The 19,672-nt window shown below is 41.6% G+C and overlaps 1 protein-coding gene across 1 annotated transcript; it reads right to left on the bottom strand.

The window, feature by feature from the left end:
• Positions 1-375: 375 nt before the first annotated feature.
• On the bottom strand, positions 376-18,522 carry LOC139732331 (uncharacterized). Its single transcript, XM_071643197.1, has 4 exons — positions 18,165-18,522; positions 9,928-10,051; positions 1,754-1,824; positions 376-863 (listed from the first exon to the last, which is right to left on the bottom strand). Exons 1-4 carry the CDS (start codon positions 18,520-18,522, stop codon positions 376-378), a joined length of 1,041 nt encoding a protein of 346 aa, XP_071499298.1.
• Positions 18,523-19,672: the final 1,150 nt, after the last annotated feature.

Below are 19,672 nucleotides of genomic sequence, written 5' to 3' on the forward strand. Positions count from 1 at the left end.
CAAAAATATTTCTGGTGCCTCTTCCGGGTTTAATCAGCTGACAAGCAGAAAAAAAGAGAGAAAAAAAACTAAACAAAAGAAAAAACAAAAACAAAAAATAAATAAAGGTAAATAAATGGATAAATAAATGAATAAGCAAAATAAATATAAAAGGGGTAGGCGCACGTGCCTTCTTTCATTTTTTCTTTTTATTTCTTTTATTTTCCCCAAAAATAAGCGGGGGGGGGGGCGACGGGTGTGCCTCCCTATCCGCCACTGTATATATATATATATATATATATATATATATATATATATATATGTATATATAGGCCCATATGTATTTTTGTGTGTGTGCAGATTGACGCCAATTACAGACTATCATTTAAGTGACGTCTACAGTATCAAACAAGAATTCTGGTTCCCCCTGTTGGCCTCCATGATTCGCCGAATCTCAGCCTGCTTCTCTCGCTCGACCTTCTTTATGGCTTCTTGGTAGCGTCCTTCTCTCTCTTCTTCTTTCTTCCTCTCTCTTTCCTGCCTCTCACGTTCAGCCTCTCTCTTCCTTTCTTCTTCCCTCTCCTCCTCCTCCTGCAAACGCTTCTCCTCTGCTAAACGCATCTCTCGAATCTTCTCTTTTCTTTCTTCGTCCTTCTTCTGGTAATGTTTAAAGATGAGAGTCTCATCCGCGTCGGTCATGCATCTTTCGAGCAATGACAGGAGATTCAGCTGATATTCTGCTTCTAGTTCTGGTTTATCATGGGTAACATTGGCCACCTCGAAGACGTCGCTCACTCCAGATATCCGGAGGACTGTTTTCAATTTTTCGACGTGAGACTTTTCGCAGACGTCGACGTGGGTGACCACGGCTACTGGATAGCGACCTGTAATCAACAAAGATCAATGGACAAAGTCACATGCATGCGATGGAAGTTTTTGGAAGGTATAGCTAGAAGTCGTGAGCCGTAAACAGACAGGTTGACTAATAGGGTGTAATCATTTCCTCAATGTTTGATATCAAGCATGACATGCACGTTTGGTAACGTGGGGGAAATATCACTATAAGTTTGCCCTCGTCCTATTTCAACGAAACTGCACATACATGTCCTATCTTAAAAACGAAGAAGAGTTTAGTAGGGTCTAATATCCTGCGCAAAGACTGGTTGCCGATCTCTTGCAACAAAAAAATCGATAGGAACCATCAACAACCAAACGGCCACCAAAGTCCCCCCCCCCCCATCTTCAGAATTTTGATCGGCGACAATAATTTCCGATCACTTATCGACCGGTTGTCGAAAACTACAAAAACATTTGCCCATCGGCTATCAAGAGCCATGCGAATGTTTTGCGATCAGCAAAAATCTTATGATAGGCCCTTATCTGCGACTGCTCGCAGCAGGTTTGGCAAAGGGTCAGCAAGACCGATAGCGATTGGTCACCGATTGGTCCCTGGTGTACTTACTGCGCTCGGCAACCGAAGATTACCAGAGGATAGAGCTATGGAACCCCGCGAACTATCGGTATTACTGCGCAGTTGTCATTGAAGAAATAAGTCCGCAAAGCTCATGCCATTCATACCTAGAAAACTTCATATCACGACAAAATGTTAGGATAGGGGGAAAAAGAGAAGCTATAGCCATGATAGCAGAGAAGCAGATTGTAAGAAGGGGGCATAGACAACTTTTGGTGAGATCAGATCTCAGTGAGGGTGTTGTTTCGGAACTACACTATGAATCTTACGGTAGAGGTGAAAAGGGTTAGTTCAACATTTTACCTTGATGATGGTGGAGAAAGTCAACGATGTCCATTAGAGCTGTCGTATTCATGTCGATGTCATGGACCGCACTAGGACAAAGAAAAAAAAACACAGTGCAATTCAAATCAGTCCGTGTTAATTTCACATTAAAGCAAAGCAGTAAAGCACGTCGCGGACATCCTTATAACGTATGCCCCCCCCCCCCAAAAAAAAAACCCCAAAAAACAAAAACCATTACAAGGGGACCCTGCGCAACAATAACTTTTAACAGGTGAATCAATCCAAACACAATTTCAAGGTCTGAAACTATAATTCATTACTAACAGAAAAACCCATCAGATTTGCTTCAGTGGTCAAAGAGAAATGAAGATCTTTGTAGAGCATATCCTTCCCTCCAAGTTCTGTCCATTGTGTTCACACATTTATATGCAGTTTCAACAGCATCCAAGTGCTAAACTTGCAAGATAAAGACCCACGACATGCTTTACGAAGATGCACATTTCTCTGTGACCACTTAACCAAATTTAATAGGGTTTTCTGCAAAATATAGGTAAGATATTATGTTTTCAGACCCTGAAGTAGCATATATAATAGACAGTTTAATCATATTGAAAGTTATCAATGCGGAAATCCGGGTGTAATTTTTTTGATTTTTTTTTTTGGTGTGGGGGGGGGGGGGCATACTATAGACCCACTGGCGTAGCCGGGGGTGGGGGGGGGGGAGGGGTGGCGATGGGGGCGGTCGCCCCCCCCCCCGAAGCTTTGGACCGAGGATTTGGGAGGCGGAAAAAATTGCGTGTATACTGTATGTATGTACATGAAGCGGGTTTCCCTTTCAACCTTTCATCAAGCAAGACCATATATATTTTTTTTTAATATTTCACTCAAAGTGTGCACCAGATCATTAAATTTCAATTAAAAAAATGCAACATCTCTCGTGCTTGGGAGGGGGTATCCCCTCCCAAACCCTCCCCCTCTGCGCCCCTTTCTCTAGCCTTAGTACAATTTTTTAGCTTTACAAAAAAACAAAAATCTAAATAATTCTGAGTGCACAAGGCTTATCACTTGCGTTTCGAAAACTCAAAGTTCCCTCATGTATAAAGGGGGGATATCCCCTTTTAATCAACCCTTTCCTCCCTCAGTTCCCCGGATCAGTTCTTTTTTTAAATAATTTCCGAAATATTTCATCAAATATGCGTATACGAGATACAGGGGCGTCACCAGCTTTTTTTCAAGGGGGGTGCGTTTTGACCCTAATGTAACGAGATTTTTTTTTTTTTTTTGACTGACATTTGGAATATAGGAAGCTCTCAATCCCTAGACTTTTATTGTTGTTGAGGGAAACCAAGAGGGGAAAGGGCACCGGCGTATAGCTAGGATTTCATCTTTTACAGTAAAAAAAAAAAAAAAAAACTACCACTTGGAGCTATATTTTTTCGCTTTGGAAATAAAGGGGGAGGGCGCATCGGGCGCAACTGCCGGCAATTACTGGCAGCAACATCAGGAGAAAGGCATAACAATAAATGCGAGCGAGCGGAGCGTGCGAGCTTGAATATTTTGACATTTTACAGTAAAAAAAAAAAAGCCGTTTGCTGCTCTATTATTTCGCTTTGGAAATAAAGGGAGGGGGCGGAACTGCTGGCAATTACTGGCAGTAACATCAGGTGAATTGCATAACGATTAAATGCGAGCGAGCGAAGAGAGCGAGCTTGAAAATTTTAAATTTTACAGTCCAAAAGCTGCCGTTCTTAGCCATATTTTTCGCTTTGGAAATCAAGGAAGGGGGCGCACCGGGCGGAACTGCTGGCAATTACTGGCAGCAACATCAGATGAATTGCATAACGATTAAATGCGAGCGAGCGAAGAGAGCGAGCTTGGAAATTTTACATTTTACAGTCCAAAAACTGCCGTTCTTAGCCATATTTTTTCGCTTTGGAAATTAAGGGAGGGGGCGCACCAGGCGGAACTGCTGGCAATTACTGGCAGCAACATCAGGTGAATTGCATAACAATTAAAATGCGAGCGAGCTTGAAAATTTTACATTTTACAGTCCAAAAACTGCCGTTCTTAGCCATAGTTTTTCGCTTTGGAAATTAAGGGGGGTGGAGCGCATGCCACCGGCGCAACTGCTGGCAATTACTGGCAGCAACATCAGGTGAATTGCATGACGATTCAATGCGAGCGAGCGAAGAGAGCGAGCTTGAAAATGTTGACATTTTATAGTCCAAAAGCTGCCGTTTGTAGCTATATTTTTTCGCTTTGGAAATTAAGGGGGGCACCGAGCGCAACTGCAGACAATTACTGGCAGTAACATCAGGGGAATTGCATAAAGATTAAATGCGAGCGAGCGAAGAGAGCGAGCTTGAAAATTTTGCATTTCACAGTCCAAAAAATCCCATTCTTAGCCATATTTTTTCGCTTTGGAAATTAAGGGAGGGGGGGGGGGGGCGCACCGGGCGGAACTGCTGGCAATTACTGGCAGCAACATCAGGTGAATTGCATAACGATTAAATGCGAGCGAGCTTGAAAATTTTACATTTTACAGTCAAAAAACTGCCGTTCTTAGCCATATTTTTTCGCTTTGGAAATTAAGGGGGGTGGAGCGCATGCCACCGGGCGCAACTGCTGGCAATTACTGGCAGCAACATCAGGTGAATTGCATAACGATTCAATGCGAGCGAGCGAAGAGAGCGAGCTTGAAATTTTTGACATTTTACAGTAGAAAAACTGCCGTTTGTAACCATATTTTTCACTTTGGAAATTAAGGGGGGGGGGGGGTGTGCGCCGGGCGCAACTGCAGACAATTACTGGCAGTAACATCAGGGGAATTGCATACAGATTATATGCGAGCGAGCGAAGAGAGCGAGCTTGAAAATTTTACATTTTACAGTCCCAAAAACTCCCGTTCTTATCCATATTTTTTCGCTTTGGAAATTAAGGGAGGGGGGCGCACCGGGCGGAACTGCTGGCAATTACTGGCAGCAACATCAGGTGAATTGCATGACGATTAAATGCGAGCGAGCTTGAAAATTTTACATTTTACAGTCCAAAAACTGCCGTTCTTAGCCATATTTTTTCGCTTTGGAAATTAAGGGGGGGGGGGGGGGAGGGTGGAGCGCATGCCACCGGGCGCAACTGCTGGCAATTACTGGCAGCAACATCAGGTGAATTGCATAACGATTCAATGCGAGCGAGCGAAGAGAGCGAGCTTGAAATTTTTGACATTTTACAGTCCAAAAACTGCCGTTCTTAGCCATATTTTTCTCTTTGGAAATAAACATAAAGGGAGGGGGCGCACCGGGCGGAACTGCTGGCAATTACTGGTAGCAACATCAGGTGAATTACATAACGATTAAATGCGAGCGAGCTTGAAAATTTTACATTTTACAGTCCAAAAACTGCCGTTCTCAGCCATATTTTTTCGCTTTAGAAATTAAGGGGGATGGAGCGCATGCCACCGGGCGCAACTGCTGGCAATTACTGGCAGTAACATCAGGTGAATTGCATAACGATTCAATGCGAGCGAGCGAAGAGAGCGAGCTTGAAATTTTTGACATTTTACAGTCCAAAAACTGCCGTTCTTAGCCATATTTTTCTCTTTGGAAATAAACATAAAGGGAGGGGGCGCACCGGGCGGAACTGCTGGCAATTACTGGTAGCAACATCAGGTGAATTACATAACGATTAAATGCGAGCGAGCTTGAAAATTTTACATTTTACAGTCCAAAAACTGCCGTTCTCAGCCATATTTTTTCGCTTTGGAAATTAAGGGGGATGGAGCGCATGCCACCGGGCGCAACTGCTGGCAATTACTGGCAGTAACATCAGGTGAATTGCATAACGATTCAATGCGAGCGAGCGAAGAGAGCGAGCTTGAAAATTTTGACATTTTACAGTAGAAAATAATAATAATAAGTACAGCATTAAAATTTGTAATGCGCCTTCGATCTAGTATCCTATTCTGAGGCGCAGAGGGACGTAATTATGAAAAGAATAGCATACATCATAGTCATAATTGTACATAAGAAGGTTGAAAAAGAAGAAAGAGATAAGTAGAGATATACACACCAATGAACAATTCGTTGAAAATTCAATCGAAACAAGATGCGAACATATGTGATTTCAAAAGCTTTTTAAATGTTTCAATGGTCTCTGCTGATCGGATCCTCAGTGGAAGAGCGTTCCAGAGAGATGGGGCTGCAGAAACAAAGGCTTTTTCTCCGAGAGTCGAGATTGTTCTTTTAACTGTTAATTGTTTACTATTACATGAACGGAGATTTCTGCCAGGGACGTATTCTGAAACAAGGTTTTGCAAATATTTTGGAGCTGAAGAATTTACTGCTTTCCATGTATGAATAAGAATTTTAAACTCTATCCGCTTGGATACTGGTAGCCAGTGAAGATTTTTTAGAACTGGGGTAATGCTGGAGAAGCGAGATGTTCCACTGAGGACCCGAGCAGCAGAGTTCTGAGCACGCTGTAGTTTGGCCAGTTGGTAAGATGAAGCCTTGAACAATAATGCATTTCCATAATCAATACGAGACAAAACATACGAATGAATAACAGAGGCTGCAACTTTGTTTGATAAGGATTTTCTGATACTGTGAATATTGCGTAGTTGCAAATATACAGATCGACATGTGTTTGTAATGTGTGTCGCCATTGACATTTCAGGGTCAAAATAAACTCCAAGATTCCTACAATTTGACACAGATTGTACATTGACACATCCAATTCGTAATGACTGACTACGGACCTTTGCTGCCAGATGTTTTGATGCAATTATCATAAATTCACTTTTGTCATCATTCAGTTTGAGTTTGTTCCATATCATCCAAGCCCTCATATCATCAATACATGCTTCAAGTCTATGTCTGGTAGAGGCCTCACTTAAAGGATCAGAGGGATCGAATGAGCTGTACAGCTGGGTGTCATCAGCGTAAAGATGTATATGGATGCCATGGGTCCTTGCGATCTCTGCGAGAGGACTTGCATAAATGCTGAAGAATGACGGGCCCAGAACAGATCCTTGAGGGACACCATACTGAAGTTCAGCAAAGGATGACATGCACTCATTGATCCTGACTGCCTGCGAACGGTTACACAAATAGGAAGATATCCATGCAAGGGCAGATCCTTTCACACCTATTGAACGAAACCTTGTTATAAGAATAAAAATCTGCCGTTTGTAGCTATATTTTTTCGCTTTGGAAATTAAGGGGGGGGGGGGAGCGCACCGGGCGCAACTGCAGACAATTACTGGCAGTAACATCAGGGGAATTGCATAAAGATTAAATGCAAGCGAGCTTGAAAATTTTGACATTTTACAGTCCCAAAACTGCCGTTTGATGCTATATCTTTTTTTGCTTTCGAAATTGAGGGGGCGCACCGGGCACAACTGTTGTACTGGCAGCATAGGAGAATTTAAATGCGAGCGAGCGGAGGGAGCGAGCTTGAAAATTGTGACATTTTACAGTCCCAAAACTGCCGTTTGTAGCTATATTTTTTGCAGTAAGGGGGGGGGGGGGCGCACCGGCTGGAACTGCCGGCAATTACTGGCAGCAACTTCAGGAGAATGGCATTACGACTAAATGCCAGCGAGCGAGATTGAAAATTTTGACATTTTACAGTCCCAAAACTGCCGTTTGTAGCTATACTTTTTCGCTTTGGAAATTAAGAGGGGGCGGGGGGACGCCCGGTGCGCCCCTCCTCCTGGATCCGCCACTGGTAGTCAAGGGTGTCGGTTTATGTTCATGACTGGGGTAGATATGACCAGCGAGGTGGCGTCGAAGTGACCAAGTATGGGAATAGAAGGATGTCCAAAATCTTTGTATATAGTCAACACTGTATAGAATACACTTGTACTAGTAGATAATTATGTATAAAATCAGTGCTGCCAGAACCAGGGGTGCGAATTGCTTTTGCCCGCGATTTTTTGTTGTTGTTGTTTTTTTGTCCCCGATGCAAAATCCCAAAAAAATAAAAATAAATAAAAAATAATAATCATTTAGTGTCCGGCGTTGAGGTCGCTCGCAGACTGAAGTTTTTTTTTTTTTTTTTTTTTTTTTTTTTTTTTTTTTTTTTTTTAGTCTGAAGGGGGGTGCGTTCGCACCCAACGCACCCCCCCTGGTGACGCCCATGGAGATATCTAAATTTCAACTTTAAAAAGGCAAAAGCTCCATCGTACGGGAAGGGTGGTGATAACACTCGCCCACGCCTTCTCCCTGCTCGCCCGCCTCCTCCCTCTTCCCCCCCCCCATACATACAAGTAGACTGTGGCTACACTTTGAACATACACAGTTTTCAAAATATGCCATAAAATGTGTGCGCCAAAACGTTTAACTCCAATCATGAAAATACAGAATCTCATTCCACAGACTTGCGAAACTTCTCTGTTTGACAAATTTCCAGATATTATAACAAAAGTGTGCGCCATGATTGTTAAGCTCCCTTGAACATAGAAGAGGTATCTTGTCACCCTTCCATTGCTTGGTACCCACTATAAACTTAGTACACTTTGGGGAATGGCAATATCCGAATTTTCCACAAAAAAGTATGCTCCAGATCGCTTATTTCAATTCTAAAAACGCAAAAGCTTCGAGCGAGCGGGAGGGGGAATCCCCCTCCCACACCCTCCCCCGAAGCTCTACCTCACGAGACTTTATACAATCCGTCATACATACCGATGATGCACATATGGAATAAGAGCTATATTCCGCGATTTTAACACTTCCCCGAAAAAGCCCTATTTATTTCCATTATTGTTTGGCACTGGAAACAAATTCTAAGTTACACCAAAATTTGCACCAGATCGCTGAATTTCAGGTCTGAAAATACAAAGTCACCTTCGTGTGGGAGGAGAAATGCACACCCTCGTGTACGTGCCTTTTCAGTTTGATTGCTTAGCAGACAGCGTACATGATATTCATTGTGAGAATTGATACAAGAAGTTTATTTAAATGATACTATTTTATAAGGGCAAATTGTTCAATGATAATCTACATCAAAATATATTGCTACCTTAAACAAGTGGGATTGTTTCAAGTCGATAAACACGAAAAGACATTCATCAAATTACACCATTTGCAATATCAAAATGCAAAAAGTTCTCACCTCCCACACCCTCCCCTCCCCCCTCGCTCTCTCCGCTTGCTCAGGCTCGGTTGCGTTCGTGATATTCAGTTTAAGAATTAATACAAGAAGTTTATTTTAATGATTGATACCATTTTATAAGCAACTGTTCAATGATAATCTACATCAATAAATATACTGCTACATCAAATAGGTGGGACTGTTTCAAGTCGATATATCAGGCAAAAACATGCATCAAATTGCACCATTTAAGACAAAAAAAAAAATGCAAAAAGTTCTCACCGTGGGAGGGGGGACACGCCCCTCCCACAACCTCCCCCCTCGCTCGCTCCGCTCACTCGGGTTCGGTCGCTTTCATGATATTCAGTGTAAGAATTAATACAAGAAGTTTATTTAAATGATACCATTTTCTAGGCAATTGTCAATAATGATTTAAATCATTACACTGCTACCTTAAACAAGTGGGGACTGTTTCAAGTCGATATAACAGGCAAAACATGCATCAAATTGCACCATTTGCAACATCTAAATGCAAAAAGTTCTCACCGTGGGAGGGGGGACACCCACTCCTACACCCCCCCCCCCTCGCTCGCTCCGCTCGCTCGGGTTTGCATGGTCGCGTTCATGATTTCAGTGTGAGAATTAACACACGAAGTTTATTTAAATGATACCATTTTAAACCAAAATTGTTCAAAAATAATCTACATCAAAATGTGCAGCTCCCTTGAACAAGTGTGGGACTGTTTCAAGGCGATAAAACACGCAAAAACAGGCATCAAATTGCACCATTTACAACACCAAAATTCAAAAAGTTCTCACCGTGGGAGGGGGACACTCCCTCCCACACCCTCCTCCCCCCTCGCTCGCTTTGCTCCCTCGCAGACTAACCGCCGCCCCCCCCCCCCCCGACCAAATCCTGGCTACGCCGTTGTATAGACCCTTACTTCAGTTCGCATGTAATCGTGTAACCGTACAGTACACGACGATAATCGCCGCGTTACAATATCATGATTTTATCATAATGTCATGATGTTTTATGTGCACGAATTGTTATCATAGTTTAAAGACTGTTTTCATTTTTTTTTCTGTTTGTCACATACCTGAAGACAAATACTGCGCAGCTGATCTTGTGACCTACGCAAGCGTCTTCCGCAGTAGGGTCCATTATATCTTCAGGCGAGTAATCGTCCCAGTTTACTTTAGCGCTGTATCCTTTCTTTCCATCTGAAAAACAAAAGCCGTAAGCTAGATAATTCAGAGTATAAGACCATCCAGCAGATATGAATGTAATCAATCGAAGTGCTGCGTAATTGTTCTGACTTATGGAATTGCAGTTGATTGCATGCTTGCTTTCATATTTATTTGTATTTCATTAGCTGGATTCATGGTAAAATTTCTTGTTCTCACCACAGTCCATGGATATTATTTTGTTTGGTAGACCACATTATTTTTGTTAGTTTGTAAAAGGGGATGGCTAGTAACTGATCAGTGGGAATCAGTGGAATGCTGGGGGATGATTGTTCCAATCCTTGTGAGATTCATTTAAGAGTACATTATATATCTATTGTTGTGTGAAAATTATTTGCTTCAGAATGGTCTCATATTCAAGTAATGTGCAGTTTAATGTTTCCAGGTTTGCATGCGTGTACAGTGACGGGGCGATCGTTAACGATCGCCCTAGTCCCATGGCAGGGCAATCAAAATGTCTTTTAGAGATCATCACGGATTATCATTTGACTCGGCTTATAAGCTCTCCTACGAGGATTACCAAAAATACTGGAACTATTTTGGATTTGATCATGACGAAAAATGAAGATAAAGCTAATGATTGTGGAGTAATTAATACTCATATAAGTATGAGTGACCACTATATGGTTTATTTCTACCTGGGATAAAAAAATGAGTTCGCAATGCGAATCATTGTCACAATTATAAAGTTGTGCGTAATTATAAATATTTTGATGTGAATACCTACATCAATGACGTCAATCAGATCACATCGAAAAGATTGAAAGTTGCAAAGATGAAAATAGCGCGCATTGTTTCTTTGAATAGAAACTAGTCGAGGTGATTAAGAAGCACACCCCCTCTCAAGATGACTCTATGGATGACATTACATCATTACATCAGATCTTATTCACAAGAGAAATTCAAAGAAGAAACTTGCAGTAAAAACAAAGTTAATAGACACTGATTGGCAGGAATACAAACGGCTGAGAAATCAAGTTAAAGATCCGCCAAGCAAAGGCTGATTACAGTCATAACGAAAAGTGTAAAACTCTGCAAAAATAACAATCAACAAATTTGGAAGTCTTTTAAAACTCTCATGCCAAGCAAAGCAAGACAAAGACGGAGTCATTTCTATTGAAGGTGAAAATGGTCTAACCCACGACAGACAAGAAATTGCCAATGAATTTAATAATTTCTTTGTTGATATTGGAGTATCAATTCAACGGCAGGCATCACAGCATGCCAAAATCACCACGTCAACCGAAGAATATCAGAAGTTTGTTAAATGCAAGTTGGTAACATTTAGTCTAGAACCCGTGTGTGAACAAGATATTCGAGATACACTCAGCAAAAAAACAAAGAAAAGAAAAGTAAACACTTTTTAAAGTTTAGAATCTCATAGAATATTTGGCTGAAAGCTAACATATTATATACTATATAGATTGAAGGTAATTTAATTGGCTATCAACGTGGTAGGTCAACAAAAAGGGAAACTTAACGCACGAGTGAACACCATTGTTTTTCTCTTCCAGGGCACAAAAGTAAAAATTGTAAAACTTAACAAATTGTCATTCATGCGTGTGTGCTCTTCAATAGAACAATAAGAACAAGCAACAAATTTCACTCAAAAAGAAACATGAATTAAGTTGCAAAAACAAACCTTTGCTCTCTATGTTATATTTAAAGCCTAAAAGACCAAGTGAATGAAGGCTAGAAATAATGGAGGAAAATAAAGCATCTTATGTCAGATCTGAATTCAAATGAAATAAGACATGTAAGAGAAGAAGTAATAATTAACACAAATGGTACAAAGTTGAGCTTTTTTTTTCAAACTAGGAAATTGTAAATAATGTTTGGTTCTTGAAATTGTCACATGGATTTTAAATCACTAGTTTAAAAGAAATAAATGAAGAAATTCTGCTCATTTAACCATCTTTATAATTTTTACTGATAACCAATTGAAATACCTTTGATATGATGTAATAATAATAATAACAATAATGATAGTATAGACATTTATAACGCGCAACATACCCACTCAATGATACTCAAGGAGCTCACAATCAATGTTTAAATCCGACAATAATAACATATAAGTTCCAACGGCTGCAACATGTGCCTCCTCACAGAAAAGTAGCCCAAATGTGCAGTTTATCTTTCGCTTGAAGTCACTGACAGTGTCACAATCCTTCACGGAGTCCGGGAGTCTATCCCAAAGGCGGGGAGCTGCTGACATAAATGCTCTGTCTCCCCATGATCTTTTAGTTTTGGGGATGAGAAGACAAGAGGCCTGAAGAGGAGCGCAGTCCAGATCGAGATGGTTCTATATGGAGGCTGAGCAGAGATGAGATGTATTGTGGGGAAGAGAACTTCAGAGCCCCGTATGTGATGAGGAGGACCTTGTATAGGTGAGCCGTTGTTCGTCAAGAAGCCAATGGAGTTGTTGGAGGACTGGTGTGATGTGAGCAGATCTCCGTGAATACATCACCAGACGTGCAGCATTCTGAACACGTTGGAGCTTTTGTACTTGGCACTTGGGGAGGCCATACAGTAGAGCGTTGCAGCAATCTATGCGGGATGTGATGAATGCATGCACCAGCTGCTCAGCAGCCTTAAGAGTCAGATACTTGCGGATAGCACGAAGATTTCGGAGGCTGTGAAAGCCAAGTCTCACAGTGTTACACACTTGCAAGTCCATTGTCATATTGGAGTCAAAGATTACTCCAAGATCACGAACCTTGTTCATATGGAAGATTGATACTGTCCCAATTTGAAGACTGGGAGTTCTGAACTTCGCAAGGTGCTGTTTTGATCCAAACATGATAAACTCAGTTTTCCATCATTGAGTTTCAGGTATAGCTCTCTTTCATTCCATTTCTAATGTCCCTGATGCAGGCCTCGACACGAGCAATCCAGCTATTCACTTCTGCTTGCAATGGTGGGCAGGAGAAGTATGATTGTCTGTCGTCTGCGTATACATGTGGTAATGGAGATTGTGCTGGATGATTATGCTGCACAGTGGAAAAAGTGTAAATATTTAAAAGTTGGGGGCCAAGGACCGATCCCTGAGGAACAGAAAAATCAAGATGAGCTGTCTTTGAAGTCGAATCACGAACACACACCATCTGTGATCTGTTTAAGAGGTAGGATAGTAACCACTGGAGAGCCAGTCCACCTATGCCAATGTGTTTGAGTCTTTTGAAGAGCACAGCGTGATCGACAGTGTCAAATGCACTACTCAGATCCAACAAGATAAGCCTAGTCACCTTAATTTCCACTGTCCATAGCGGTGAGAACGTCATTTTGCACTTTTAACAGGGCAGTCTCAATGCTTTTCTCTGTCGGCAGACTGGAAATCATCTTGAAGGTTATTGTCATTCAGATAAGCTTGCAGATGGATAGATGCATTGCGCTCAACAACCTTGGAGAGAAAGCTGAGATTTGCCACGGGACGGTACCTTGCCAAGCCCTGTTTGTCAAGCTATGCTTTTTTAAAGAGAGGTTAAACTAGGGCCTATTGCATTGATGCTGGAAAGTTAGCACTGCATAGAGAGTTATTCACAATGTCTGTAATGTACGGCACAAAGTCATCAATATATGGATCAAATTCACATGACGATGACGATGAGCTCATGATGTTTGATATGTACAAATGTGTATATAAACTGTTTCCTGCTACACTTTATGAGAAATTCCCATTTGTCGACGATGTGTCGTCAAGGGTAACCCGTAGCACAGATAAACTCCTTTTAAGACTTCCAAAATGTAGTACAGCCTTTTATCAAAAATCCTTTGTTTATGCAGGCTCAGAAAACTGGAATAAGCTCCCCGAACCTGCCCGCTTTATAGATAGCATAGAATCATTTAAATACTACCTTAAACACACATAAAGGGGTTGCTTATCCCTGTCTCTGACCTATTGTCGAGCACCCACTTTTTGAGTATCTCATCACCTCTCTTCTCCCATCTCTTCTCTAAAGTACACGTGCTTCGGCCACAACATTGAAAGCAAGCAAACATTTTATCCCTGTAAGGAGCAGATGTTGCACAATGGAATGAACGGATTCTAAAATGTGTTGAGGGCAATTAAAAGCATTGCACTGACCACTAAGGGACCCCTAGCTGTTCATAAGTCACCCTCATTTCCTCGCGTTAGAACAGCGGGATGAGTGGCAGCCGCCATACGCGATTTTGAATCATTTCCTCTCTTCTTTCTTGATGCTTCTACGTGCATTTATTTTGTTTTATCGTATTTCCAGATATTTTTACATGTGCGTTCACTTCATTTTTATGTTTTACTGTATCACGTGTCCCGTTGTTAATCTGCCACGATTATTTATTTCTAAACAAATTGTTCTCTTATTGTTGGTGTTGTCACTGTTGTTGATGTTGTTGTTCATGTTCCATGGATTTTTAGGAAAACAGAGCCCTGAGGAAGACCGGCAGTTAGTCTATTTTAAATCTGTATGATTGTATGATATTATTTTATTTAAAAACTTGATGTGTGTGACTACTCGTTTTGAAATGTATTTGTCTATTCTATGCTGTTTATATATTTTATGCTGATCAGGCTACTCTGGATAAAGAATTGCAATAAATAAAATAAATAAATAAATAAAATGACCTTCTCGACCTCAGTAATAGATGCTGGGGAAAAGTCCGTCAATGCAGGAACAACTGGTGATTGACTGGACTGTCTTGACTGATGTTCCTTATCAATGTCAGTACGGATCTTGGTAATTTTGTCGAAGAAAAACTGAGAAAATCTATCTGCCAGTATCTGGTCAGAAGAGGTATCCGGAAGAATGGCCTCATTCTTTCGATGCATCAGCGTGTCAACAATAGTGAAGAGACGTCGTTGATTCCCCGAGCACCCTGCAACACACTCTGAGTAGTATTTAGTTTTTGCATTTCGAATTGCAAGAGACACAACCTGACGCTGTTTGGTGTACAACTCACGGTCTGTATCACTCCTGGCCGGTACTTCTCCACATGCGTTCAATGGTTGATTTTCATAAAAATCTTCTATGAAACATATGACCTCGAAAAAGTGTTTACTTTCTTTTTTTTTGCTGAGTGTATATTGATGAATTTATCCGATAAAAAATCATGCGGTAGAGACAACCTACCTTTATTCTTATTAAAACCGGTGGTGGACACCATATTAAAACCCTTGGTTTACATACTCAAGGTTCCAATATGAGAATAAAATAGAAGAAAACGTGTACAGCTTTCCAATTATACGTATTTTGTATATTTGTATTTTCCCGAAGATTTATATCAGTATCTGTGTTACGAAAAAGTGATGGGCCTCGAGCTGGCCCTTTCATGTACAGGTATGCGATCTCCACATGCCTAACTTATGACTCTCTCAAACACGGGACTTCCAATGCAAGTTCTGCCTGCGATATTATAGGCCTAGATATATATTGAAGGTGGAATTCGGGGTCAAGTGGCAACTATCATAGAGCTACAAAAACAAATCTGGATTTTTGTTTTTATTTTTTGAGAGTATGTATTATCACAATCTGACGAGTCTACTCAGGGTCTCCACTACTTATACATCAGTATACACTCACCGTAAAGAAATATTGTGAACCACCTTTTTAGTATGCAAATGGCAGGAAAACTTTTTTTTTTTACCGAAATTTTATTCGGTAATCAAAACATAGCATACAGTTGAGCAAATGCAGATGATAGCACAGGAAAACAAATCGACTCATGTTTGGATTAATAACACATACACATTTCCTATTCAAACTTATGATGAAAGCGGAATATTATTTCTGAACTTTATTAGAATGTGATCTGGAACTTTAACATGACATTTATGCAGGTCCCTATGTATGTGTATCATACACACATACAGAAGTGTACGAGTCAGGAGGCCCTGTCCTCACCCTAAAGTTCTTGACATCCCCCATTCCATGTGGCAGCAGGGTGCCATACTCCAGGATTTCAATAATGCTTCCATCGTACACCTTTATCAAAGGAAACATAATTGCCAGTCCTGTGACAACCATCGGGGCATATCACTTCTGTCCATAGCCGGAAAGATTCTTGCCAGAGTCCTTTTCAACCGCCTTATCTAGCACCTTGAACAGGGACACCTTCCCAAAAGTCAGCGCGGATTCCGCGCGGGCACGGGCAGAGGCACAATGGACATTATCTTTGCAGCAAGACAGCTTCAAGAGAAGTGCCAAGAACAGAACAGGGATCTCTACACCACCTTTGTTGATCTCACAAAGGCATTTGACACAGTCAGTAGAGAGGGTTTGTGGAAGATCTTGGCCAAGTGTGGATGTCCACAGCACTTCATTACTATGATACGTCTGTTCCATGATGACATGATGGCCCGTGTATAGGATGATGGTGAAACATCAGAGGCCTTCCCAGTGACAAATGCTGTCAAGAAGGGCTGCGTACTAGCGCCAACATTCTTCAGCATCATGTTTCCTGCCATGCACACTGACGCCTTCCATGACTGTGAGGAAGAAATATCTGTCAGATACAGGAAAGATATGAACTCTTCAATCAGCGCCGACTGCAGGAAGTAACAAAGGTGAAAGAGACAGTCATTAGAGACCTTCTTTTTGCCGATGACTGTGCTCTCATTGCCTCTGGTAACAGTGCACAGGCAAGCAAGCGACTACTGACAGACTATATAGTCTTGGTCTTGTGACAACTTCGCGATCGGCCTCACCATCTGCACCAAGAGAACCAAAGTCATGTATCAACACTGCCCTGTCAAGCCGCAACCAAGCATCACAGTAAAATAGTGCAGTGCTCAATATGATGTTGTCAGGTTCACATACCATGGGCAGCACCCTTTTACGTCAGACCAACATTGACGTGGAAGTAAAGTGTAGAATCTCCAAGGCCAGCAGTGCCTCCGACAAAAACTAATGTCTGTGAGCAAAGGGGTATCGGCGCCTCAGCATTAAGCTCAAGGTGTACCAGGCATTACTCATCACTACACTTCTCTACGCCTGTGAAAACTGAACCATATACAGCAGACATGCCCGACAGCTGAACCACTTCCACACACCCTGTCTCCTCAGGGTTATGAAGATCATATGGCACGATCACACTTCCAATACAGAGATCGTCACCCATGACAATATGCTCAGCATTCACACCCCTTTAGGCACAGACAAGATGAGCTGGACATGTCCTGCGCACGGATGACCAATTCAACACAATCCCAAGGACCTTTTGTACGGTGAACTAGCAGAAGGGAAGCGCCAAGTTGGTCGTCCCTGAAGGCCACCCTAAAGAGCTCCAAAATTCATGTCGGAACTTGGGAGGACCTTGCCTTACGCCGACCACTATGGCGCAGTCGAATAGCAGTGGTGTCAAGTCAGCCGAACAGCATCGCAAACCACAGCCGAAAATACCTAACCACCCATCGGCCCAAAGTGTGGAATCTGCTGCCGACAGTTCCGCGCTCAGTTTGGACTCATTAACCACCTCCGAACACAGCAGGCCAATCAAATAAAAAATGAGAGAAAAAGTCATGGTCCTCACCGATAACAATGGACGAACATCAACAACAACAACAACAACAACAACAACAACACACACACACACACACACACACACACACACACACATATATATATATATATATATATATATATATATATATACGAAAAGAAAAAAGTCTTTAATTCGATCACGGAATATTGAATTGTTTAATACGAGTAATCTGAATGATCTCCTTGAAAGTCTACTGAAAGGAAAACGCATCTGTCTCGTTTCTGTAGCCAAATTATCAGTTGCTTTCAGTAACATCCATCATGTCCATTGAATATCAAAAGGGAGGGAGAGGTTAACGAACAACAAGCAAACACATGCAGTACTAGATCATCGCACCATTATGTTCTTAATAATTATAGGCCCTACATATCAATGATTAACTATGATGATGCCACGCGGAAGTGTTTCACGCATCACACCATAGTACAAAAATTTGAGTTGTTTCTTATGAATATAACAGAGAAAGAAAGAGAGGGAGAGAGAGAGAGAGAGCGAGGGAGAGAATGAGAGGAAGGGAGAAAGGGTTGGCAGTCTCGTAGGTATAGTATTCTTGTTCCTTGCTGCTTACCAAGTTGGTCGGCGATCTCAGCCATTGCTTGTTCGGTATTCGGATCGTCCAGCCCTCGGTTGTCAATAACGAAGATGGACTTCGTCACGTCAGCGAGCTTACGATACATGGTGTGTCCTCCAGCTTTTTCTTGGCCTGCAACCTGGAGCCACTTGCTCCGCCGCAGTCTACCCGTCGCGGCATACTTCAGGGAGTTTATCAGCGACGTCTTGCCACATCCCGTCCGCCCAAATAGCCCGATGAACATCTTCTCAGGAAACGAGATACGGTCTGGGCATGCGACACTGCTCCCTGGTGTGTAATTTTGCACCTCTTCTCGGAGTTCTTGAATTTCTTCTTTCTTAAGGCTGTCTGCCATGTTTTTATCAAAAGTGATAATTGCGGGAAAATGTCAATAGCAAGCGTATGGAGACTATAAAAGTCGATTAGCAGCTATGGGCCTAGAAGCAGTCTCTTCACAACGTTGGCTACAGGTTGGCTCTTGTCTATTCGTACTTCGCCAACTGACATCTGAGCCGTGACCCAGACTTTCCTACCTGCTAGACTTTTATATTGAAGCAGGAAAGCTCCAAGGGACTAATGATATAATTTCCAGTTTTACTCTTATATATCCCAAGAACAGTGATGTAACTTACGGCAGTCGGCCACTGTGTTCAAACGTTCATTATCACGTGACAGTGCTCCTTACGCAATGAAACAGTTTGGGACTTCCACAGCTCAAGGGTAAACTATTTCCCAATCCCATGCATCTTTTTTTTCCCTGTATTGTCCAATCTTCACCCAGTGACAGTGAAAGTAAAGCAAGAAAATGGGAATACAAGATGCACATTCTCCCTGTCACCCTTACTGCAGGTTGATAGGATTGGGCCGTAAAAGTATTCATAACAATATTCTCAACAAATAAATCACTATCATCTTCAAAGTAGCTATCAAATTCATAGACTGTCGAGTTGAAACGTCTTTTATCTCTTTACATATCCCCTACCCTTTCTATTCTTCGCACAAGACATGAAGTAAAGGAAAATTAAGTCAAATCAGTGATGACCACCTTTAACTAAGGAATGTTTGGCGGATTTTAGCTCCAAATTTAGTCTTATGTTCGATTAAACACAGAATCTTCAATCTCAGCTTGCATATTTAACTTTAACTTTATTCGCTTCCATGATTCCAAGAAATGCTAATACGAAGATCAGCCCTAGACTCGACTTTCGCTTTGTAGAGAGCCTACTTTATGGCTACTATCATGAAAAGAGCGGAAGTTGCATTTAAATGTCGCAACTTGACCTTAATGGGTATTCCCAGCATTCAAAAATTTCTTGGCAAGAGGCAATATAGGACTATTGTTACTGTTGGAACACTCATGTATTTCAAGCCTTAAATTTCGAAAGACAGAATTGCTGTAATCAGTTGCTGTCTCCAGGCATTTATCTACGCAATATCCCGACTTTGTTTGTCATTATCCTGGTTAGACGCCTCCCACAAAATACATATTATTTTCGCCTGCAAGT

The sequence above is a fragment of the Diadema antillarum genome, unplaced genomic scaffold (genome assembly GCF_040938485.1).
Source record: "Diadema antillarum isolate AM-2024a unplaced genomic scaffold, OU_Dant_1.0 seq00000413_RagTag, whole genome shotgun sequence".
Taxonomy (NCBI): Eukaryota; Metazoa; Echinodermata; class Echinoidea; order Diadematoida; family Diadematidae; genus Diadema; species Diadema antillarum.